This window comes from Pelophylax lessonae, assembly GCF_965119305.1.
Source record: "Pelophylax lessonae genome assembly, chromosome: 9".
In the NCBI taxonomy this organism is placed as follows: domain Eukaryota; kingdom Metazoa; phylum Chordata; class Amphibia; order Anura; family Ranidae; genus Pelophylax; species Pelophylax lessonae.
Genome location: NC_138776.1, coordinates 265269326 through 265294742, shown reverse-complemented (window position 1 = coordinate 265294742; position 25417 = coordinate 265269326). Strand labels below are relative to the sequence as shown.

Below are 25417 nucleotides of genomic sequence, written 5' to 3'. Positions count from 1 at the left end.
AAAAAAAAAAAAAGAATAGTTGCTCTACATAAAAGGTGACCTAAGCTATAAGACGATTGGCAATACCCTGAAACTGAGCTGCAGCACGGTGGCCAAGACCATACATGGACAGGTTCCACTCAGAACAGGCCTCGCCATGGTCGAAAATTAATCTTGTGACATTGAAGAAGCTTATCGAAACAATTCCACAGCGAATGTGTGACATAATCAAAGCCAAGGAAATTTTAGAGTGTGTGACCTTTTTTTTCTTCCCTGATGGCAGGGGCATATTCCAAGATGACAATGCCAGGATTCATCGGGGCTTAAATTGTGAAAGAGTGGTTCAGGTTCACACATGGATTGGCCACCACAGAATCCAGAACTTAACCCCATTGAGAATCTTTGGGATGTGCTGGAGAAGGCTTTGCTCAGTGGTCCGACTCTCCCATCACCAATACAAGATCTTGGTGAAAAATGAATGCAACACTGGACGGAAATAAATCTTGTGACATTGGAGAAGCTTATCGAAACAATGTCACAGCGAATGCGTGCCGTAATCAAAGCCAACAAAATATTAGAGTGTGTGACCTTTTTTTTAAGTGGCAACTTATTTTTTGGCCGGGCAGAGTTTGTCACAATCATACAGAAATTCTGGGAGGATGTAATACAATTGATCCAGGAAATTACGGGAATCAGTATTCCCAAAATCCCTGAAACCTTCTTATTTCATAGTACTAAACTCAAAAAAAAGCAATATAAAATGACGGTGATACCCCACCTAATAAATGCTGCAAAATACTTAATCCCAAAGTTCTGGCAGATACCAGGAAGCCCAAAGGAAAGGGACTGGGTTAGAAAGGTAGAAAACATCTATAACTTAGAAGAACTGTATTATCTGGGAGAAAATAAAATAGGAACATTTCTGAAAATCTGGAAAGAGTTTAAAGTAAAAAAGAGGTTGGCTGAATTAGTGGGTGTGTAAAATGGGAACAGAGGGAGGAACGGGAAGGGTACAGAGTGGAGAAGAATTAAAGATGGGACTGAGGGAAAGGGAGGTGGTGGTGGGAATAGTATTTGTTATATTTGTAAGTAAGAAGCTTTTTCGGTTTTATGAATAATGTGTGTAATATGTATAAAGTGAAAATGAAAAAAAATTATATAAGAAAAAAATATATATATTTGGATGGTATTGGTCTGACAATAATGGGATGTGGATGTGACGGGGGTTTTGATTCGTTTTTAGATCTGCAGATAAGGAATGGAAAATACGATCCTTCTTCTGTCTTCATGTTTTGCTCTGAGGCAGTGCTGTGAGGTCAATGTAGGGTCATCATGATCAGGGGTCGGCAAGGTGTCCGCTCACGGACACTGGTGTCCGTGAGCGGTCCTTGGTGAGTCCGCCGCACTGCCTCTGACTTTTGGAGACTCACGTCAGGAGTCACAAGTCCAATCCCCGACCCGATGCGATGGCTCGGGGGCGGGGGCCTCGCCGCCTCTGGTCTCCCTCGGCTCGGCCTTTTCCGAGTCCTGCCGATTGGTGCTGGCGAGAGACACCTGTTGCCTGCGCGGCTGCGGAGTGATCTCTCTGTCTGGGCCCTGGCTGAGGGAGGGACTGTCTGTGAGAGTCTCTCTGTGCACTGTGTGCAGCGCGGGAGAACACTGGGATTCAGAATATATTCTTCCTAAAGCAGGGGGACTGGATTCTGTACTGGGGAATGGACTGGAGAGGCTGGAGGACTCGAGACAGTGGCAGCCTAAGGTAGGAAAAGTAATAAGAACTGTATTAAAGTCAAGTGATTTATTAAGAGGATTCTATGGGGGAGGAAGGGACCTGCCCTGGCCTGCCCTGCTTTAAGGGGATCTATAATGGGAGTGGGACCCTGGCCTGTTCTAAAGGGGGGGGTCTATGGGGACCCTGCTCTAAAAGGGGATTTATGCCAAAGATCCCCCTTTAGAGCAGGCCAAGGTCCCCATAGATCCACTTTAGAGAAGGGGCCTCATAGAACCCCCTTTAGAGCAGGGTCGGACACTTCTCTAAAGGGGGTTCTATGGGGACCCTTCTCTAAAGGGGATCTATGGGGACTTTAGCCTGCTCTATAGCAGGATCTATGGGGACCCTGTTTTAAAGGGGGATCTATGGCATAGATCCCCCTTTAGAGCAGGGTCCCCATAGATCCCCCTTTAGAGCAGGGTCCCCATAGATCCTCCTTTAGAGCAGGCTAGGCCAGGGTCCCCATAGATCCCTTTTAGAGCAGGGTTCCCCATAGATTCCCTTTAGAGCAGACAAGGGTCCCCATAGATCCCCTTTAGATAAGGGTCCCCATAGATTCTATAGGGACCCTTCTCTAAAGGGGCATCTATGGGCACCCTGCTCTAATGGGGCAACTATGGGGACTCTGCTCTAAAGGGGTATCTATGGGGACCCTTCTCTAAAACGGGATCTATGGGGAATCCTGCTCTAAGGGAGATCTATGGGAAATCCTGCTCTAAGGAGGGATTTATGGGGACCCTGGCCTGCTCTAAATGGGATCTTTGGGGACTTCAGAGCAGGGTCCCCATAGATCCCCCTTTAGAGCAGGCCAGGGTCCCCATAGATCCCCCTTTAGAGCAGGCCAGGGTTCCCATAGGTCCACCTTTAGAGAAGGGCCTTAACCCTAGTAGAGAATAGTGTTTTTTGGTGGTTTTATTATGAAATGTGCCTTTGGTGTCCTTCACTAAGGTCTGTACTTTGGAAAATGTCCACCACAGCCTTTGCCCGTGCCTATCCCTGATCATGATGCCCAGGAAGAAGAACCTCCTCGTTTTGATTAGCTAAATCAGGATAATTGCCAGAACTCTGACTGCAAGGCTCCCCATTACCCACTAAGGGGTCATAAAGTCCATTATTCCTCACAGACCCTTCAGCTTCTCTAGTTCCCTCAGAACCCTCAGTATTTTCCTCCCTCTGACACCAAAGATAGAATATAATCTTCATGGCAGGCCAGGGAATGTTTTCTTCCTCCTGACCAGCAATGTAATTGGCTCTATGCTCCATACTCCCATCATGCCTAGTCATGTATACGAATGTCAGAGTTTTACAATGTCTCATGGGACGTGTAGTTCTGCAACAGCTGCAGGGCCGTAGTTTGGGAATCCCAGGTTTAGAGGACCATATTACTAGAATATATCTCCGAAATGAGGAAAATGTTCCGTTGTTCCGTGAAAAATCCATACCCGTGAGAAAACCATACCCTCGTCACTTCCGGTTCCGCTACGGAGGGTATGGATTTCTCACGGTAGTTAAACATGCGGCGCTTACATTAAAACAGCTCCTCTGAAACGTAAATCATCTCCGCTCTTCGCCCTGTCACTGCCCTCATCTCCGGTAATAAATATAAAAGCGGATCACGGAGCCGCGATCGCCGTCACATTTACATCTCATACACCCGCCGCCGCTTTTATATTTATTACCGGAGATGAGGGCAGTGACAGGGCGAAGAGCGGAGATGATTTACGTTTCAGATGAGCTGTTTTAATGTAAGCGCCGCAAGTTTTACATTAGACACAGTGCCGTGAGAATTTCATGCCCACCGAGCATGCGCACTTGTCTAATTCTTTAATGTTCAATCACGTATCCGGGGCTCTGAGCATGCGCACTGCTGCGCTGCTCAGCTGTTTCAGCCCGGAAGTGACGAGGGTATGGTTTCTCCACGGGGTATGGTTTTTTAACGTTACACCGGCAACGTAAGTGGGGGAAATGTTCTGACTATGAAGGGGTTAAGCTAGGCTTCCACACTATATATGTGTGTATCATCATCTGCTGGAGATAAAAGAGGTCACAGTGACTATGGAGGAAGAGGACGGACATGACCGGGGGGTTACTGGGTGTAAATATAAAATAATATCTAATTACCTCACCTTCTGCCAGTTCCAGCAATGTCTCCTATCTACTTCCTCCCGACTCACCTCTCACCCGAACTTCCTATTTATACCTGACATCACTTCCTGTCTTCCATAGAGATTTCCTGTCTGGGAAGAAGTGAGATCACCACCTTGTGGAGCTCAGAGGAACTGCAGCCCGGAGAAACGCCTCATAGTGTGAACACGGCCTTGTGCTATGTGTATGTACTGTATATCCTTATACATGGGGGTCATCTCCACTCCCACCAAGGGTGATAGAAATATATTACTGCTTAGTCCAGCCTTTCTGAGCCAGGGTTCCTCCAAAGGTTCCTAGGGTTTCGAGCAATGAACAATTTCTCTTTCTCAGTAGCAATTGGCATTGGGGTATGAGCTGGCGGCTTGGTCTGAAACTAGTTTTTGGACCGAGCTGTGGCTGTTCAGATGTTTGGATGAACGCCAGAACGTTATTCTGTTTGGACCCCTGTTCGATGGGAGCTGAAAATCATATATAGAAGCGGCTTCTCTATATGCCAGCATCCCACTGTCACTGGTTCCCAAGGAAGCACCCACAGTGTCTTTAGATATTACTGACCTCAGAGAGAATCTCCACACCTTTTAAGCAAAGAGTCGGGGATGCCAGTAATATCACTGCCTAAATATGGCCACTGGCCATTTTTGGGGAATGACATTGACCAAACATATTTGGCCAATGATGTCACCACTACCCCCACCCCTTACCCTATATTGCTAAGGATAGCATGTGGAGATATAATTTGGCTACGCGTACCATCAGGATACACCGTGTGTGCTTAGTTATCAGTTTTTGTTTTGGCAAGTGGGTGTGTGGCTGGCAACGTGATTGACACAATTTACAATGAGGGACATTTTTGGGGAATTTTTATTTTTCTTAATGAAGGACTTTGGGTGTCTTTATCTCTAGGTTAGAACTTTTTTTTTTTTTTTTAAAGATGGGTCCTCTTATTATTAAAGGGGGCTTTAAGATTCCGATAAGCCCCTGGCTCGCAGACCCCAACATCAACCTGCTAGTCTTGTGAGGATGAGGCCCTCGTCGCATGCTTGTCCCTCCCTGTTGAGGGTATGTGGCCTGCTATGGTTTGGGGGGGGGCGGCACATGCTTGTCCCTCCCTGTTTAGGGCATGTGGCCTTCTATGGTTTGGGGGTGCAAATGCTTGCCCCTATCTGTTGAGGGCATATGGCCTGCTAAGGTTTGGGGGGGGACACATGCTTGTCCCCCCCCCCCCCCGTTGAGGGCATGTGGCCTTGTATGGTTTGGGGGGACATGCTTGTCCCTCCCTGTTGAGGGCATGTAGCCTGGTATGGTTCGGGGGGTCACATGCTTGTCCCATCCTGTTGAGGGCATGCGGCCTGGTATAGTTTGGGGGCTTACCTGCTTGTCCCTCCCTTTTGAGGGCATGTGGCCTACTATTGTTTGGGGAGGCACATGCTTGTCCCTCCCTGTTGAGGGCATGTGGCCTGCTATGGTTTGAGGGGGGGCACATGCTTGTCCATCCCTGTTGAGGGCATGTAGCCTGGTATGGTTTGGGGGGTCACATGCTTGTCTCTCCCTAATATCCACAGATCGCCGTATGGGAACCCACCACCTACCAAATCGGTGCTTCTAAAAGAAGTAGTTCGGTCTAAAGCTCACACTCCAAATTTAATTCTTCACTCCCCACTTGCCTTATTTATTGGTCCCATGGAAATCCAAGATGGCCGTGTGTTCTATTCATTGGAACGCATGCTGAGCCAAGAAACTGGAAGTGCGGCTTGCAAATGCTGGCGATCTATGCGTATTCGGGACACTAAAATAACTGGCCTGCTTCTGCCCAGAGGAGAGACCTGACATGGAACATATGTAACGTTTACACGTATGTATAGATTTGAATATGAATGTGTCTGATGAATTAAAGAATGTAACTTTTTGCTTTGTGACCCCACCCCTGTAGTGTGGGAGGGGCCTATGTTTACTAGTATGCTATATCATTTAGGCTTCAGATGTTGTTGGTTTTGGCTTTGAAGATAAGATGAAACGCGTAAACCACATTGAAGATAAAAAGGGTCTTCCCGCATCATTAGGACATCCGTTGTTGTACGTACGAATAAATGGTGTATTGCAATAATGCCCTAGGCAGGTGCGTCCTCTCTTTGTTGTTTTATAGGGGGAATGCCCTGGGGGGGGGGGGGTCCTCCAAAGCTTGCGTCCAAACACCTGAAAGGATTGTTTCTCTAACCCATGGTGTATAAATTTACGATTATCCCTAAACTAATGACCTGCAAAGGCTTTTGAAGCGCCACCTATGGGCAATATTTGGGTACTGAAGTTCGTCTACATGGCACCGGCACACACAATATTAAAGCTTGGCCTGTTCGGTATCTATTTACTCGGCACAACCTCGTGTTTTATATTTTACCTGAAAAATTGGGAAATATATTTTGTTTGTGTGCGCTAAGATTAACTTTAGTGTATTTCTTGCTGATATTTGCCGTTGATAATCCAATGAGCTAAAAATCATCTGAAATTAAAAATTCTAACTACCCCCATTTTGTTCTCCAGGGCCTATGTTTTGGGGGTTTTAACTAATCTTCAGGCCTAACATTTTGTTAAGGCAAAAACAGCTTGGGCAGTGAAAGGGATAATATGAGCTAGATGGAATCACTCTCCTGTGAGCAAACGCTAAACATTAGAGCTCCCCCTAGCTGCAGCCTGGTAATAACATTGCTAGGAGGTCAATTTACTGAGCTGCTACATACTTCCCATCTTTATATAAACGTCTCCTGGCATTTGGGGGGTCTATTCATAAAAAATGTATATAGTAACCCCCCCCCCCCAGTGAAAGAGCATGCCCATTCCTTCTGTGAGAACGGGGGCAAAGAATGAATGTTATTAGGCTATTTGCTGGTTGAATGTTTTCCATTGATTTAAAATGGAAACTACTACTTAGGAGCTACACCCCTATGATACTTAGTGCCATCTAGTGGCAAAATGTGGTATTTTCTGTTTACATCAATCGTTAGTTGAATGTGGTTGGTTAAATTAACGTATGTCCTTCAATGTCTACTGGATTCATAAGTACATGAGAATGATACTTCAGTTATTGGTATGAGACCATGCCTGACATAGTAAACAGAGGGGTCTATTTACGAAAAAATAGTTGGATGAATGGGACAACCATTTGCCGAGGCGTGATAAATTCTGTAATTTATTTAACACAGTGGTTTTCTATGATCGTCAGCTCCATCTAGTGGCCATTATGAGGAATTTTTCCTGAAAATAAGAAAAAAAAAGTGCAATACCGCATTATGACCATACGATGGAGCCAAAGATGATAGGAAATCATTGTATGAAATAAAATACGACCAACATTCATCACGGCTCAGTGAATGTGTCACATTTATTTGGCTGTTTTTAAAAAAAATAGACCTATAAGTGTTTGTAAAAGTTCCCCCCACAAAATGTACTCAGCCAATGAAAGGTAAGGACTCCATTTTTATTTTTCTCCTGCTATCAATGGCCAACACGGGACAACACTTCATCCGTGTCTTTGGTGATCTGTGATCTCCTTATGAAGTGTTTCTTACATGATGAAGATCAGCCATGGAGTATATCTGAGGTGTATATCGGGGTGTGCTTCTTCCCCACATGTCCATCAACATTCATATAGAAGGCATTTCCCACACTCAAGGCACTAATACACCTCCAGGGTTGTGTTGGATCCCTGATGTACAGGAAGACAGGACTTCAGTGAGAAACAATTCCCTCACTCAGGACAGGAATATGGCTTCTCCCCCGTGTGCAATCTCTGATGATTGTAGAGATGGGACTTCCTTGAAAAGCATTTCCCGCACTCCGGACAGAAATGTGGCTTTTCCCCCGTGTGACATTTCTGATGTCTGTAAAGATGGGACTTCCTTGCAAAACATTTCCCACACTCCGGACAGAAATGCGGCTTTTCCCCCGTGTGACATTTCTGATGTCTGTAAAGATGGGACTTCCTTGCAAAACACTTACCGCACTCAGTACAAGACTACAGCTTTTCCCCTGAGTGGGAACTTTGATGGCTGACAAGCTGTGATTTTTTTACAAAACATTTCCCGCACTCAGGGCAGGAATACGGCTTTTCCCCTGTATGAGACCTCTGATGTATGACAAGTTCTGATTTTTGTACAAAACATTTCCCGCACTCAGAACAGGAATGCGGCTTTTCCCCCTTGTGGTATCTCAGGTGTGTGGAAAGTTGGGACTTTGTTAAACAAACTTTCCCACACTCAGGGCAGGAATACGGCTTCTCATCTGAGTGAGCTCTTTTATGCACATCAAGTCTGGATTTAAAATTGAAACATTTCCCACACTCAGGACAGGAATGTGGCTTCTCACCTGTGTGAGAACTTTTATGTTCATAAAGACTGGATTTAAATCTGAAACACTTCCCGCACTCAGGGCAGGAATATGGTTTCTCATCTGTGTGAGATCTTTTATGCTCATTTAGTTTGGATTTAAAACGGAAACATTTCCCACACTCAGTACAGGAAAACCTCTTATCTGTTGGAAGGACGACACTGTCCCTCACAGTCTGAGGTTCTTCAGGATAAGAGGAATACGATGGTCCGGCACCATCCCTCACAGTCTGAGGTTCCTCAGGATAATAGTAATATGATGGTCCGGCACTGTCCCTCACAGTCTGAGGTTCCTCAGGATAATAGTAATTTGATGGCCCGGCACTGTCCCTCACAGTCTGAGGTTCCTCAGGATAAGAGGAATATGATGGTCCGGCACCGTCCCTCACAGTCTGAGGTTCCTCAGGATAAGAGGAATATGATGGTCCGGCACCGTCCCTCACAGTCTGAGGTTCCTCAGGATAAGAGGAATATGATGGTCCGGCACTGTCCCTCACAGTCTGAGGTTCCTCAGGATAAGAGGAATATGATGGTCCGGCACCGTCCCTCACAGTCTGAGGTTCCTCGGGATAATAGTAATATGATGGTCCGGCACAGTCCCTCACAGTCTGAGGTTTCTCGGGATAAGAGGAATACGATGGTCCGGCAAAGTCCCTCACAGTCTGAGGTTCCTCAGGATAAGAGGAATATGATGGTCCGGCACCATCACTCACAGTCTGAGGTTCCTCAGGATAAGAGGAATACGATGGTCCCGCACCGTGCCTCACAGTCTGAGGTTCCTCAGGATAAGAGGAATATGATGGTCCGGCACTGTCCCTCACAGTCTGAGGTTCCTCAGGATAAGAGGAATACGATGGTCCATCTACACTGTGTGGTGTTGGATGGACATTTGAGGTAGTCGGGTTTTCTCCTGGACTATACTGTGTGATGTCCTCATCTTCTACTTTACAGTCTGGAGACAAAGTGAGACAATCCTCTGAGGTTTTCCTCATCTCCCGTCCATCTACTAAAATAGAAATAAAAAGATTATTACTAGACATCAGCAGATTAGTTCCCCTAAACCAGGACTCCGCCCACATCTGGCAGCTTTGTCTCTGAGGATCTTACAATTCCCCCCTCAAGGTACGTAGTAAATGGGTCCTCTGATCTCCTACCAGTTCATTTCTTTATTCATGGACCTTAGAGAGTCTTTTGTCTGTATTTAGTGTTAATGACCCACCTGTGCTGATCTCTGTAGTAGTGTCCTCCTCTATTATTGTTTCCGTTATTTCATCCTCATCCATAGACTGCTGATCATCCCTCACATACATCTCTTCTTCTGCTTTAACCTTAACTTTTATCAGATCTTCACCCTAAACCAAAAAAAAATTAAAAAAAGATCATCTACTATCACATACTGTAAATAAAATCCACAAATTGTCTCCATGATAAGTCCATGTTCTAGGTCCTCCGACCTACCAACCTTGTAACAGAGAGGGATGGTGTGACCTTCCTGTGTGAAATCCCCGGAATAGAGAGGACGGGGACATCTCTCTGGTGGGTTTCTGTAGCTGGACGTCTCCACCATGGTATCCTGGTACAGATCTTTGTGTCCTTTTAGATTCATGGATTCCTCCATCGCCCCATACTCATCATCCTCCTCTTTTATCTCTTCTTTAACATCAACTTTAGAATCTCTCAGGTTTCCACTCTGAATATATAATAAAAATGACATCAATGGTAACAATGCAGATAATGTACAGATCCTAATGATACTATCAGTGATTGTTCCTCATCTACCTGATGATGGTGAGGGATGGTGTGACCTTCCTGTGTGGAATCCCGGGAATACAGAGGAGGGGGACATCTCTCTGGTGGGTTCCCATTACTGGATCCATCTGTAGGAAACACACACACTGACTGAATACATTGTTTCTATGTGTTTATCAGATGATGGGGGATCTAGATGGATCCTCCGTACTGCTCTCTCCTTTACAATAAAGTCTCCTCTTACCCGGTGATGTGAGGGGCGGCTGATTCTCCATCATGACGTCCTTGTAGAGATCCTTGTGTCCTTCTATATACTCCCACTCCTCCATGGAGAAATAGACAGTGACATCCTGACACCTTATAGGAACCTGACACACACAATGATACAGTCACCATCCAGACACATCCCTTGTCTGTTACTGGATAATGTCCCAGAATTCCCAGCACCGCTCACCTCTCCTGTCAGCAGCTCCATCATCTTCTTGGTGATTTCTAGAATCTTCTGCATGTTGTGTCTCTCAGGTTTTAGGGAGTCACATGGAGGCACTGTGATGGTCATATGATCACCTGACTTCATAGGAGGAAATCTCTGTATTGGATAACCAATAAGAATATCATGATAGAATCCTCCTCACCTCTCCGGTCAGGTCTCTCTTTTATTAATAGACATAAGTGTGATGTCATGTGACCTCCCAGAATCCTCCTCACCTCTCCAGTCAGCAGGTAGATGATCTCCAGGGTGAGGTTTAGTATCCTCTCGGTCATGTGACTCCAGCCCTCCATCCTAATCTGTGCCGTCATTTGATCTATACAGGCCTCCCTGTAGACAGATAGCTTTGGTAAATGAAAGTAAGAATCATTTGGATGGTATTGGTCACATAACAATAGGATAATGGGGGGGGGGGGGGTAATAGGAGGGTTGTTGTACATTTAAGGACTACTGGCCCCATTACAACACATATAGTTTGGACTATTTAATATAATTTCATTTTCAAGGTCCTGGGACCCTGTTGAGCTACTGGATCATCAATTATCTTTTCTCTTATGGGTTTGTTTGCTTTCTGAACTGGTTTTGATTTGTTTTAGATCTACAGATAAGGAACGATAAATACGATCCTTCATCTGTCTTCGTGTTTTTCTCTAAAGCAGTGGCTGTGAGGTCAATGTGGGGTCATCATGATGTCCAGGAAAGGGAACCTCCTAGTTTGTTTTGCCAGCTAATCAGGATAATTGCCAGAACTCTGACTGCAAGGCTCTCCACTACCTATTAAGGGGCCCTTAAGGTCCATCAGCTTTCAATTACTCCTCACAGCCCCTCAGCTCCTCTACGTCCCTCAGAACCCTCAGTATTTTCCTCCCTCTGACACAAATGATGGAACATATTTTTCATGGCAGGCTGGGGAATGTTTTCTTCCTCCTGACCATCAATGTAAGGGGCTCTATGCTCCATACTCCTGACCTGGCACCCCATCATTGTGTTGGCTGCATATTGTGATGATTGCCCATTGGCTGCCTGTGTAGTGTAATAATTGCCCTTTGTAGGCCATGTATGGTCAGGATGGTCATTGTCTTCTCTATTTATTGTCAGTGATGTGTGTTAATCTAGGTTTACACACTATATATGTGTGTATCATCATCTGCTGGAGGGTAAAAGACGTCACAGTGACTATGGAGGAAGAGGACGGAACATGACGGGGGGATTATTGGGTGTAAATAGAAAATAAGATCTTATTACCTCCTCTGCTGCCTCTTTCAACAATATCTCCTCTCTACTCCATGCCACATGGAAGTTTTGGTCTGTAGATGACATCACTTCCTGTCTCTGCCTGACATCACTTCCTGTCTTCCATAGAGACTTCCTGTCTGGGTAGATGTGAGATTACCACCTTGTTGAACTCAATGGAACTGCAGCCCTGGGATACGTCTCGTAGTGAGAACACGGTGTTCTAAAATTTTACCGGACCCGTGAAAAAATCGGACCTCGTCACTTCCGGTGATAGGAGTCTCAAGTGCGCATGCGCATAAGACATTATCTTGGTTTGGTAAACTTATAACACATAGCGGGCAGCTGAATGAGAGGAGGCGGGGCTGAGGTGGGACGGAAGACACCGCCGCGTCATCTGCAGAGCTGAATAGAGGAGGCGGGAGAGGAGGCGGGACGGAGGTGCGGCCGTGTAATAAATGCAGGACTTTAGCGACTCCTTGTTTTATTATCTTTAGCAATTATCGTATTATTTATCCTTAGGATTTCATTACATTTACTATTTATATAATACAAAATAAGAAATACTAAATGTAATGAAATCCTAAGGATAAATAATTTGATAATTGCTAAAGATAATAAAACATAAGGAGTCGCTAAAGTCCTGCATATATTACACGGCCGCACCTCCGTCCCGCCTCCTCCACCAGCTCTGCATATGTGTCCTCCGTCCTCCGTCGCACCTCAGCCCCGCCTCCTCTCAATCAGCTGTCTGCTCTCTGTTATAATTTTGCCAAACCTCGAAAAATGTCTTCTGCGCATGCGCACGGACGACTCCCATCCGCTGTTTTGTGATGCTCTATCACCGGAAGTGACGAGGTCCGATTTTTTCACGGGTCCGACAAAATTTTACAACAACGGCCTTGTGCTGTGTGTGTATGTATGTACTCTATATCGTTATAGATGGAGTCATCTCCACTCCAACCAAGGGGGATAGAAATATAGTACTGCCTAGTCCAACCTTTCTCAGCCAGGGTTCCTCCGAAGGTTTCCAGAGTTTCTAGCAGTGAGCAATTTCTGTCTCTCAGTGGCAACTCGCATTTAGAGATGAGCTGACGGCATGGTCTGTACCGAGTTTGAGACCGACCTTTGGTTTTTCTGATGTTTGGAAAAACACCATACCATTAGCCTATTCAGATCCCTGTTCAATTGGATCCAATGGGGTCCTTCACCTTCACACTAGGAAAAAACAAGGCCCAACAAGATGACGCATCACGTCGCACATATGGCACACATGCAGAAAAACCCCAAAGGGCCACCCGCAAGCAGAAGGAAGTGCTAGATTTCTAAATGAGCACAGGGACACCAAATCTTCAACCAAATAACTACCAATAAAGACCCCAAAAAACAAAATATTGCTGCAGGCATCATCCCAGTAGAACCACTTCAACCCAAGGACATACAGGTATGTCCAATGAGATGGAAGTGGGTAAAATTAAATAAAATTAAGAAACTAGTGGTGTTGATTTCTCTGGGAAGGAGAAGAGGTCCATCACCTATTAGCAAAAGAACTGAGGGCTCACTGAGTGGGGAGAGGGATGCTATAGAAACAATCTCCTGTGCTCGAATGTGGTGCTAACGGTCTAACAGGCGTTCCACTCTTACGGCTTGTCAGTACAGCGCTATCCCGGACACGCTATGGGTGTCCCTTCATGTGAAGCCCTGCAAAACAAGAAAGAGAGGGCACACCAGCCTAACGCATTACGATAATACACCATTTATTAATGAATAAAAAACAAAAATTATATTCATAAACAGATTAAGTTAACAGGCGCATATAAAAATAACAACAAACAACAACACATGTCCTATGACGCAGGAAGACTCCCTTTACATCTGTAGCACCCTCCTAGGTAGGTGCTAGAGAGAGAGTATAGTTTTCAGCTCTTTCTGCTTACCAGAGAGGCTGCAGGTAAATCTATATTGTTCTCTGCCTACCAGAGAGCAGGATCTGTTAGTGAGGCCTTGGCTCAGTTTGGCGGCCGGTGGATGTAGCACCCTCAGTATAGTGGGAGTATAGTGTAGTGTCAGTGTAGGGTCAGTATAGTGTGTCAGTATAGTGTGTCAGTATATTGTGTGTAGAGTATCAGTATAGTGTGTCAGTATATTGTGTGTAGAGTATCAGTATAGTGTGTCAGTATAGTGTGAGTATACTGAGTGAGTATAGTGTGTCAGTATAGTGTGTGTATAGTGTGTCAGTATAGTGTAAGTATAGTGTGTGTATAGTGTGTGAGTATAGTGTGTGTATAGTGTGTCAGTATAGTGTGTGTATAGTGTGACTATAGTGTGTCAGTATAGTGTGAGTATTGTGTGTCAGTATAGTGTGACTATAGTGTGTCAGTATAGTGTGAGTATTGTGTGTCAGTATAGTGTGAGTATAGTGTGTTTGTATAGTGTGTCAGTATAGTGTGTCAGTGTAGTGTGTCAGTGTAGTGTGTCACTATAGTGTAGTGTGTTAGTATAATGTGAGTATAGTGTGTCAGTATAGTGTCAGTATAGTGTGCCACTGTAGTGTGTCACTATAGTGTGAGTATAGTGTAGTGTGTCAATATAGTGTGAGTATAGTGTGTCAGTATAGTGTAAAGTGTCAGTATAGTGTGAGTATAGTGTAGTGTATCAGTATAGTGTGTCAGTATGGTGTGAGTATAGTGTAGTGTTTCAGTATAGTGTAAGTATAGTGTAGTGTGTCAGTATAGTGTGAGTATAGTGTAGTGTAAGTATAGTGTGAGTATAGTGTAGTGTGACAATATAGTGTGAGAATAGTGTGTCAGTATAGTGTGAGTATAGTATGAGTATAGTGTAGTGTGACAGTATGGTGTGAGTATAGTATAGTGTGTCAGTATAGTATGAGTATAGTGTAGTGTGAGTATTTTGTAAGTATAGTGTAGAGTCAGTGTCATGTGAGAATAGCGTAGTGTGTCAAAATGGTTTGAGTATAGTGTGTCAGTATAGTGTGAGTATTGTGTGTCAGTATAGTGTAGTGTGACAGTAAAGTGTGAGTGTAATGTGACAGTATTGTGTCAGAGTAGTGTGAGTATAGTGTAGTGTGACAGTATAGTGTGAGTATAGTGTGTCAGTATAATGTAGTGGGACAGTATAGCGTGAGTGTGTAGTGTGACAGTATGGTGTCAGTATAGTGTAGTTTGAGTGTAGTGTAACAGTATGGTGTCATTATAGTGTGAGTATAGTGTAGTGTCAGTATGGTGTGAGTATTGTGTAGTGTGACAGTATAGTGTGAGTATAGTGTCAGTGTAGTGTGTGAGTATAGTGTAGTGTCAGTGTAGTGTGTGAGAATAGTGTAGTGTCAGTGTAGTGTGTCAGTATAGTGTGAGTATAGTGTAGTGGGACAGTATAGTGTGAGTATAGTGTAGTGTCAGCGTAGTGTGTCAGTATAGTGTGAGTATAGTGTAGTGTCAGTGTAGTGTGTCAGTATAGTGTGAGTATAGTGTAGTGTCAGTGTAGTGTGTGAGAATAGTGTAGTGTCAGTGTAGTGTGTCAGTATAGTGTGAGTATAGTGTAGTGGGACAGTATAGTGTGAGTATAGTGTAGTGTCAGCGTAGTGTGTCAGTATAGTGTGAGTATAGTGTAGTGTCAGTGTAGTGTGTGAGAATAGTGTAGTGTCAGTTTAGTGTGTCAGTGTAGTGTGTTAGTACAGTGTAGTGTCAATGTAGAGTGTCAGATAAGTGTAGTGTTAGTGTAGTGTGTGAGAATAGTGTAGTGTCAGTGTAGAGTGTCAGTATAGTGTAGTGTGTTAGTATAGTGTAGTGTCAGTGTAGAGTGTTAGTAAAGTGTAGTTGTAGTGTAGTGTGTCAGTATAGTGTAGTGTCAGTGTAGTGTGTCAGTATAGTGTAGTGTCAGTGTAGTGTGTTAGTATGGTGTAGTGTCAGTGTAGAGTGTCAGTATAGTGTAGTGTCAGTGTAGTGTGTCAGTATAGTGTAGTGTCAGTGTAGTGTGTTAGTATGGTGTAGTGTCAGTGTAGAGTGTCAGTATAGTGTAGTGTCAGTGTAGTGTGTCAGTATAGTGTAGTGTCAGTGTAGTGTGTTAGTATGGTGTAGTGTCAGTGTAGTGTGTCAGTATAGTGTAGTGTCAGTGTAGTGTGTCAGTATAGTGTAGTGTCAGTGTAGTGTGTCAGTATAGTGTAGTGTCAGTGTAGTGTGTTAGTATGGTGTAGTGTCAGTGTAGAGTGTTAGTATAGTGTGGTGTCAGTGTTGTGTGTCCGTGTAGTGTAGTGTTTACAGCACATTACATAACAATTAGCGCTGTATTTAGTGCTGTATACCCCTTTTTGGTTTTTAGTTGCTGCGTGGTTTTTTTGTCCCGTGCCTGACCCCTTTTCTTAGAATCGTCAGCCGCAGTTTTTATGACTGTGACACTGGTGCTCCCCCTTTTTTAGGTTTTTTACATTTCTGTCAGTGGCAGTCCTCAATTTAAAGTGAACCAAACACCACTTTTCATTCAAAAAAGGGAATGCAATAATTAATTTCCCAGCCCTATTAAATTTGGGTAATAAGCCCCCCCCCCCAATCATGTCTGGGAGGCCAACAAAGAGACAAAGAGAGGACGTTCCCATGGCGCAGACAAAGGTGGACGTGGTCAGTCCTCAGGCAGAGCACCTTTGTCTGGGTTTAGTGATGCTGCCTGTGCTATCCAACCACAGCATGCAGAAGAGGTGGTGGACTGGCTTACTAAACCATCCTCATCCTCCGCCACCCAAGCAGAGACTAGTGTGCAGTCCATCGCAGCTGCCAGAGTGGCTAAATCTGCCTCCTTGTCCACAGCTACTCCTGCCATAGCTCCAGCATCAGGCATGGAGGAGTCAGCTGAGTTATTGAACACTGCGTCAGCCACTTGCTTTTTGAGGATGCACAACCATTACCTGATTCTGATGTGGGTTCTGAGGTTGAGGAAGGGAGAAACATGAGCCTGCAGAGAGGGGAGAACACTGGTAAACAACAAATTGGCAGTCATGTTCCCCCAGCCACAGCTTATTGCCAAATTGGCTCCACTGATGATGACAATGAGGTCAATGACGCGACTTGGGTGCCAGATAGAGCAGAGGAGATAAGTGAGGGTGAGGCACAACCCCAACGAGGCAGCCATCATGAAAGAGAAGAGAGCAGCCACCCTATTCCATCACTGTTATCTCCCAGCCCACTCCCCACAGCTCAGCTGTCTGGGGTTTTTTTAGCACATGTGCAGCCGATCGTACTGTTGCAATTTAGAAACTCTGCTGCAAGCAGATCAAGCGCAGCAAAAACACCAGCCATTTGGGTACCACATGTGTCAGGAACGCTCCCTGTGCACACTGAAGTGCGCAGGCGCGAACCTCCCCTTTGCCCATTTAATGGCTAACAGGCGTTCGCCAATGCGCACGCACTGACCTTTTTGGTCTTGGCGCCCAAACGGCCTATTTAAGGGTGGCTGGTTCATTTACACTTTGCTGTCTTGTCTGCAGCTTCTCCTGTGTTCCTGAACCTAAGACCTGTTGTATCCAGTTTGATTTGTCCCTCACCTCGCTTGTCTGATGCCCACCCTGACCTTTTTTTTGCATTGGTGCATGTCCCCCCCCCCCCCGGGCCCCCATACATTTAAAATCACTGCTCCTTAAACCAATATTTTTTGTACGTTTTTCTGCATTGATATGTTTCGCCCAGGGCAGCACCCAGACCCTCATACCCTTTTTATGGCCAAAAACTTGCATATAATCTCTTTTAAAATGGAAACTTTTGATTTTTCAAGTTCAGGTCTCATAGACTTTAAAGGAGTTCGTAGTTCGGGTCCGAACTTTTGCTGCAGCATGTTCTATACACGGTACAGCTGCGCCATTTACAGGCAGACTAACGGGACCCCCCAGGCACTATATTTAAAGAGATTTTTCATTTTAAGCATCATTAAAATCACTGCTCCTTTAAAAAAAATATTTTATTTAACCTTTTTTGTGCATTGGTGCATGTCCCCCAGGGCCCCCATACCCTTTCTATGATCAATAACTTGCATATAAGCCTTTAAAATGGGGACTTTTGATTTTTCAAGTTCGGGTCCCATAGACTTTAATGGAGTTCGTTGTTCGGGTCCGAACTTTTGCTGCAGCAGGTTCTATACACAGTACAGATGCACCATTTTAAGTTCAGGTCTCATAGACTTTAATGGAGTTCGTAGTTCGGATCCAAACTTTTGCGATGTTTGAGAGTTCTGGCGTGAACCGACTAGTGGATGCCTCTGGTGGATACAGAGTGGAGGAATGGTGTTTTCTATGAACGTAAGCTGACCCAGGGCTGAGTGGGTCAAACTATCTGGTGATGAGTGAGGAGTCAAGGTGGAGGATAGCCACGTGGTGATGAACAATGGAAGAGACGACACATTGAATGGGCACTTTATTCTTTAATCAGAACACTAAAAATGGACATTTGCACTTATATGATTTATGAGAAGCACAGAGCACTTTTTGGAGAAAATGTTGCACTTTGTTTGTAATTGCACTTTATGTATTGGCATTTGGATATATATGAATTTGAATACAACATTTAATTTATATAGGGATAACACAAAAGAGATTTTGTGGATATTTATTTTTTATGATATCAAATTTATGTATATTTTTGCATAATTGGAGAAAATAATTGAGCACATTTTTGCTGAATCCTTGTATATATATTTGATTGATAATTTCCTCACTCAGAACAGGAACATGGCTTCCCCCCCATGTGCGATCTCTGATGTCTGTTAAGATTGGACTTCTGTGAAAAACATTTCCCACACTCATAACAGGAAAGCGGCTTCTCCCCCGTGTGCAATTTCTGATGTCTGTTATGAGAGGACTTGTCTGAAAAACACTTCCCACATACAGAACAGGAATACGGCTTCTCCCCCGTGTGCAATCTCTGATGTGTGCTAAGGTGTGACTTCACTGTAAAACATTTCCCACACTCATGACAGGAATACGGCTTCTCCCCCGTGTGCAATCTCTGATGTGTGTTAAGATGTGACTTCCTTGAGAAACATTTCCCGCACATAGGACAGGAATACGGCCTCTCTCCCGTGTGCAATCTCTGATGTGTGTTAAGATGTGACCTCACTGAGAAACATTTCCTGCACACAGGACAGGAATACGGCTTCTCCCCCGTATGCGATCTCTGATGTGCGTTAAGATGTGACTTCACTGAAAAACATTTCCCGCACACAGGACAGGAAAACGGCTTCTCACCTGTGTGACATCTCTGATGTGTGGAAAGATGGGACTTTGTTAAACAAACTTTCCCGCACTCAGGACAGGAATGTGGCTTCTCACCTGTGTGAGATCTTTTATGCACAATAAGTCTGGAATTAAAACGGAAACACTTCCCGCACTCCGTACAGGAAAATCTGTTATCTGTTGGAAGGATGGCACCGTCCCTCACAGTCTGAGGTTCCTCAGGATTACAAAAATACGATGGTCTGGCACTGTCCCCCACAGTCTGAGGTTCTTTAGGATAAGAGAAATACGATGGTCCAGCACTGTCCCTCACAGTCTGAGGTTCCTCAGGATAAGAGGAATACAATGGTCCATCTACACTGTGTGATGCCAGATGGACATTTGAGGTAGCTGGGTTTTCTCCTGGACTATACTGTGTGATGTCCTCATCTTCTACTTTATAGTCTGGAGACAAAGTGAGACAATCCTCTGAGGTTTTCCTCATCTTCCGTCCATGTACTAAAATAGAAATACAAAGATTATTACTAGACATGAGCACATTGGTTCCTCTAAACCAGGACTCCGCCCACATAAGGCAGTCTTGTCTCTGAGGATCTTAAAATTCCACCCTCAAGGTAACAAGTAAATGGGTCCTCTGATCTCCTACCAGTTAATTTCTTTATTCATGGACCTTAGTCAGAGAGTGAGGAAACAACGAGAACTAAGGACCTTCTTCGGCCCTGTCCAGCTCTCCTAGAGTAACTGTCTGTCTCCTGGAATCTCCTCCATGCTCCTGAGACTGTGCTGGGAGACACAGCAAACCTTCTGGCAATGGCACGTATTGATGTGCCATCCTGGAGGAGTTGGACTGCCTGTGCAACCTTTTATAGCAGCCTTTCTCAACCTTTTCAACACATAGGAACCCTTGAAATAAATTTCTGGTCTCGGGGGAACCCCTGCTAAAAATTAAAAATCTACAACTCATGACACATTAGTGTGACCGTCAGTGGGAAGAATGCTCCTTACTCTTGTCATCATTGGGAAGAATTACCCCCTTACAGATAGCTAAATGGAACAATGGTGTCATTGGAAACTTATCTCAGAGGCAGAAAATGCCCATTGCTCAAAGAACCCCTAGCAACCTCAGGAGGAACCCTGGTTAAGAAACCCTGCTCTATAGGGTCCAGGTATGTCCTGTTTCTGATTAATTGGTCAGACACATTCACACCAGTGGCCTGCTGGAGGTCATTTTGTAGGGCTCTGGCAGTGCTCATCCTGTTCCTCCTTGCACAAAGGAGCAGATACCGGTCCTGCTGATGGGTTAAGGACCTTCTACAGCCCTGTCCAGCTCTCCTAGAGTAACTTCCTGACTCCTGGAATCTCCTTTATGCTCTTGAGACTGTGCTGGGAGACACAGCAAACCTTCTGGCAATGGGACGTATTGTTGTGCCATCCTGGAGGAGTTGGACTGCCTGTGCAACCTCTATAGGGTCCAGGTATGGCCTCGTGCTACCAGTAGTGACACTGACCCCAGCCAAATGCAAAACTAGTGACAAACACTCAGAAAAGATGAGTAGGGAAAAAAACGGTCAGTGGCCTCCACCTGTAAAACCATTCCTGTTTTGGAGGTCGTCTCATTGTTGTCCATCTAGTGCACCTGTTGTTAATTTCATTAACACTAAAGCAGCTGAAACTGATTAACAACCCCGTCTGCTACTCAACTGACCAGATCAATATCCCAGGAGTTTACTTGACTTCATGCTATACTCTTATTAAAAAGTGTTTCTTTAATTTTTATGAGCAGTGTATAAGCATGTAGGTAGGAATACATGCTTGGAGAGCAGCACGATACATAGTGTTGGTTTCAAAAGAATAGCTCTCTAACTGGCTAGGGGATCGAATACATTTTTTATGGCCTAAGATAATTTCATCTGTGTCTCTAATGACATTCATTGATATGCGAATAGCTGTTCGCATAGGCTTATTACTTCAAGTAGTTTGGCTCCTTGGAGGAACAGGTCTTCCAAGGCAGAGATAAATGAGAGATGAACACAACCAGTACAGTTGTTACACAATATGACTTCCAACAAAATATGCATCCAATATATCTGCTTAATCAGAAATAAATGTTTGATACATAAAATGGCTACTCCATTTACCCAATCGTTTACCCAATCAGGGAACACGCAGCTCTTACCTTACCCTAATGTGGACCAATCAGTGAGCAGTATGGGTGGTGGAATGGATTTCGTGTTAATGACCCACCTGTGCTGATCTCTGTAGGAGTGTCCTCCTCTTTAAATGTCCTCGTTATTCCAGCCTCCTCCATAGACTGCTGATCATTCCTCACATACGTCTCTTCTTCTTTAACCTCAACTTTTATTATATCTATCTGATCTTCACCCTAAACCAAGAGAAGGATCAGCAATAACATATGTAACATATACGCTTTAATATTGTGGCATCGCATAAAAAACACACACACACTGTCTTTGCAAATCTATGTTGTAGATGCACCATCCAACCAACCTTGTTAAGGTGAGGGATGGTGTGACCTTCTCGGGAGTACAGAGGACGGGGACATCTCTCTGGTGGGTTCCCATTACTGGATCCATCTGTAGGAAACACACACACTGACTGAATACATTGTTTCTATGTGTTTATCAGATGATGGGGGATCTAGGTGGATCCTCTTTCCTTTACAATAAAATCTCCTCTTACCCGGTGATGTGAGGGGCAGCTGATTGTCCATCATGACGCCTTTGTAGAAATCCTTGTGTCCTTCAAAATACTCCCACTCCTCCTTAGTAGATACGGTTCCATAATTCCCAGTCCCATCTACTTCTCCCGTCAGCAGCGCAACAATCATCTTGGTGAGTTCTAGAACCTTCTGAATGTTGTGTCTCTCAGGGTTCAGTGAGTGACGTGGAGGCATGGTGATGGTCACTTGGTCACCAAACTTCACAGTTGGCAAACTCTGTATTGAAACAGCAACAGTAACGTAATACTAGACATAATAGAGATAAGAGTGATGTCATGTGACCTCCCAGAATCCTCCTCACCTCTCCGGTCAGCAGGAAGATGATCTTCAGGTTTAGGTTTAGTATCTTCTCAGTCACGTGACTCCGGTCCTCCTCCATCCTCATTCGTGCCGTAATTTGATCTATACAGGTCTCCTTGTAGACAGATAAATTTGGGAAATGAAAGTAAGATTATTTCGATGGCATTGGTCACACAAAAATAGGGTGATTGTGGGGAGGAGGGGTAATAGGAGGGTTGTTGCACATTTATCGACAACTGCCCCCATGGGAACATATTTATTTTGGACTGTTTAATGGTATTACATTTTCAAGGTCCCGGGACTCTCTTGACCTGCTGGATCATAAATTATCTTTTCTCTGTTGGGTTTGTTTGCTTTCTCAACTGGTTTTGATTAGTTTTAGATCTGCAGATAAGGAATGATAAATACGATCCTTCTTCTGTCTCCATGGTTTGCTCTGAGGCAGAGCTATGGGGTCAATGTGGGGTCATCATGATGTCCAGGAAGGGGAACCTCCTCTTTTGTTTTGCCAGCTAACCAGGATAATACCAGAACTCTGACTGCAAGGCTCCCCAATAAGGGCCCCCTAAATTCCATCATCTATCCATTACTCCTCACAGCCCCCTCAGGTCCTCTACGTCCCTCAGAACCCTCAGTATTTTCCTCCCTCTGACACCAATGATGGTATATATTCTTCATGGCAGGCTGAGGAATGTTTTCATCCAGTGGAGTATTTTGGTTTTGTGCTGCCCCAGGCAAGACTAAAAACGGATGCCCCCCCCCCCCTCCCCATCTAAATTTATGCCACCCCAACCACTATAAACACTTCTGGACCGGAAGGATTTGCCCCCTTAATGACCAGGCCATTTTTTTACGATTCGGCACTGTGTTACTTTAACCGCTTGCCGACTGCGCACAGTATATTTACTGCGGCAGTCAGCCCCAGCCAGGCAGAGTGACGTAGATCTACGTCGCTAGCCTGTGACCGGCTTTTGAGCCAATAGCGGGCGAGCGCGCGCCCGCCGAGGCGCGCGCCCGCCTCGTTCACAGAGGAGTCCGCGCGTGTGACCGACGGGCCCGGTGTCCGCCGGTCACACTACGATCGTCGGTAGAGCAGGAGAAAGGCGGGCGGCTTATGTAAACAAGCCGCCTGTCATTCTCCCTGTGTAAAAATGGAGATCAGACGGTTCTACTATGTAGAACCGTTGATCTCTGTTTTTACAATAGGAGACCTGTCCCATCACAGTTAGAAGCACGCCCCTAGGACACACTTAACCCCTCCCTCTCCAATACAGTTAACCCCTTCCCTGCCAGTGTCATTTTTACAGTAACAGTGCATATGTATAGCACTGATTACTGCAGTAATGTCACTGGTACCCCTAAAAGTGTCAAAAATGTCAGTCAAGGGTCCGATCTGTACGCCGCAATGTCGCAGTACCGCAAAAAAAAAAAAAAACGCAGATCGCCGCCATTACTCGTTAAAAAAAAAAACACCAAAAATGACAAAAATCTTTCCCTTTGTTAGTAAACGCGATAACTTTTGCGCAAACCAATCAAAATACGCTTTTTGCGATTTTTTTTACCAAACATATGTAGCATAAAACAAATTGGCCGAAAATGTTAAAAAATTTTGATTTTTACATTTTTTTGGGGGGGGAATTTCATATAAAAAAAAGTGAAAAATATTGTTATTTTTGCAAAATTTACGCTCTTTTTTTGTTTATAGCGCATGATCAATAAATCGCACAGGTGATCAAATACCACCAAAAGAAAGCTCTGTTTGTGGGAAAAAAAGGACGTGAAATTCGTTTAGGTACAGCGTCGCACGACCGCGCAATTGTCCGTTAAAGTCACGCAGTAAAAAAAAAAATCGCAGAAAACCCCCTGGTCAGGAAGGGGGTAAAATCTTCCAGGGCTTAAGTGGTTAACTGACAATTGCGCTGTCATGCGACGCTGTACCCAACAAAAATTGATGTCCTTTTTTTCCCATAAACAGAGCTTTCTTTTGGTGGTATTTGATCACCTGTGCGATTTTTATTTTTTGCGCTATAAACAAAAAAAGAGCGACAATTCTGAAAAAAAAAAAAAAACAACAATATTTTTCACTTTCTGCTAAATAACATTCCCCAAAAAAATTTTTTACATTTTAGGCCAATTTGTTTTCTGCTATATATTTTTGGTAAAAAAAAAATATTCAATAAGCGTATTTGGATTGGTTTGTACAAAAGTTATCGCGTCTTCAAACTATGGGATACATTTATGTTATTTTTATTAATTTATTTTTTTACTAGTAATGGTGGTGATCAGATTTTTAGCGGGACTGTGACATTGTGGCGGACAGATTGGACCCCTAAAAAAATAAATAAATAAAAAGCAATAAGCGTAGTTTGATTGGTTTGCACAAAATTTATCGCGTCTACTAACTACAGGAACGATTTACGTCATTTTTACGTTTTTTTTTTTTACTAGTAATGGCGGCAATCTGCGATTTTTAGCAGGACTGTGACACTGCGGCGGACAAACCGGACCCATAAAAAAAAAATCTCAATAAGCGTATTTTGATTGGTTTGCGCAAAAGTTATCGTGTCTACTAACTACGGGAAAGATTTACGTAATTTTTATTGTTTTTTTTTTTACTAGTAATGGCGGCGATCAGCGATTTTTAGCGGGGCTGCAACATTGCTGCGGACAGACCGGACCCCTAACTGACATTTTTTACACTTTTGGGGGGGACCAGTGACATTACTACAGTAATCAGTGCTAAAAATATGCACTGTCACTGTACTAATGACACTGGCAGGGAAGGGGTTAACACAGTAAGTGATCAAGAGGTTAAATGTGTACCTAGGGGCGTGTTTCTAACTGTATGGGGGCGGGGCTTGTGAAATGATCATAGAGACATGTGATCCTATATAGAAGGATCGCAGGCGCTCTGTGATCATTCCAGGGAGAAGAACGGTCAGCTGTGTTTACAACAGCTGACCGTCTGTGTTTACGCCACCTTCCCCGTGCATCGGAGTCCCCGCTGACGAGTGGGGAACGGGAGCGCGCCACCGGCGGCACGCGCTCACCCCCTAGCTGCAGCCGCGCAAGCCACGTAGACCTACGTCGGTTCGCACAGGAGGGGCTGCCTGCCGCAGTAAAACTGTGGCGGGCGGTCCGGAAGCGGTTAGAATTGCAGACGCCCATACAACGGCGACAAATGACGGAAAGTTCACAATCTATAATTGAAGCTTTAAAAGCCTTACAGGCCACCACTTTAGATTTACACAGGAGGTCTGGTGCTAGAATTACTGCCCATGATCTGACATTCGCGGTAATACCTCACATGTGTGGGACGATCGATGTTTGCGTGCGCGCGGGACCGACACGCGCATTCGCCTTTACATGCAAGCATGGGAGGACGGGAGGGGTAAAT

At 44.5% G+C, this 25417-nt stretch overlaps 4 protein-coding genes and 1 pseudogene across 5 annotated transcripts in view; all 5 read right to left on the bottom strand.

Moving 5' to 3' along the window:
* LOC309564445 (uncharacterized protein) overlaps positions 1–25417 on the bottom strand; it is a 382799-nt gene that overhangs the window by 314734 nt on the left and 42648 nt on the right.
* Positions 1411–8525, bottom strand: LOC309563929 (annotated as a pseudogene). Its single transcript has 2 exons — positions 7652–8525; positions 1411–1733 (listed from the first exon to the last, which is right to left on the bottom strand). The product of its transcript is annotated as an uncharacterized misc_RNA (transcript).
* On the bottom strand, positions 9657–10611 carry LOC309563928 (uncharacterized protein; the record flags this gene model as incomplete). The annotated part of the gene is made up of 5 exons (XM_082268560.1): positions 10481–10611; positions 10271–10394; positions 10057–10154; positions 9736–9967; positions 9657–9673 (listed from the first exon to the last, which is right to left on the bottom strand). Exons 1-5 carry the CDS (start codon positions 10601–10603, stop codon positions 9657–9659), a joined length of 594 nt encoding a protein of 197 aa, XP_082124686.1. The 5' UTR covers positions 10604–10611.
* Positions 18417–21058, bottom strand: LOC309563927 (uncharacterized protein; the record flags this gene model as incomplete). Its single annotated transcript, XM_082268559.1, has 2 exons — positions 18417–19296; positions 20948–21058. The coding sequence occupies 2 exons, from the start codon at positions 21056–21058 to the stop codon at positions 18460–18462; spliced, it is 948 nt and encodes a 315-aa protein (XP_082124685.1). The 3' UTR covers positions 18417–18459.
* On the bottom strand, positions 21359–22148 carry LOC309563926 (uncharacterized protein; the record flags this gene model as incomplete). Its single annotated transcript, XM_082268558.1, has 3 exons — positions 22022–22148; positions 21681–21936; positions 21359–21363 (listed from the first exon to the last, which is right to left on the bottom strand). The coding sequence occupies exons 1-3, from the start codon at positions 22103–22105 to the stop codon at positions 21359–21361; spliced, it is 345 nt and encodes a 114-aa protein (XP_082124684.1). The 5' UTR covers positions 22106–22148.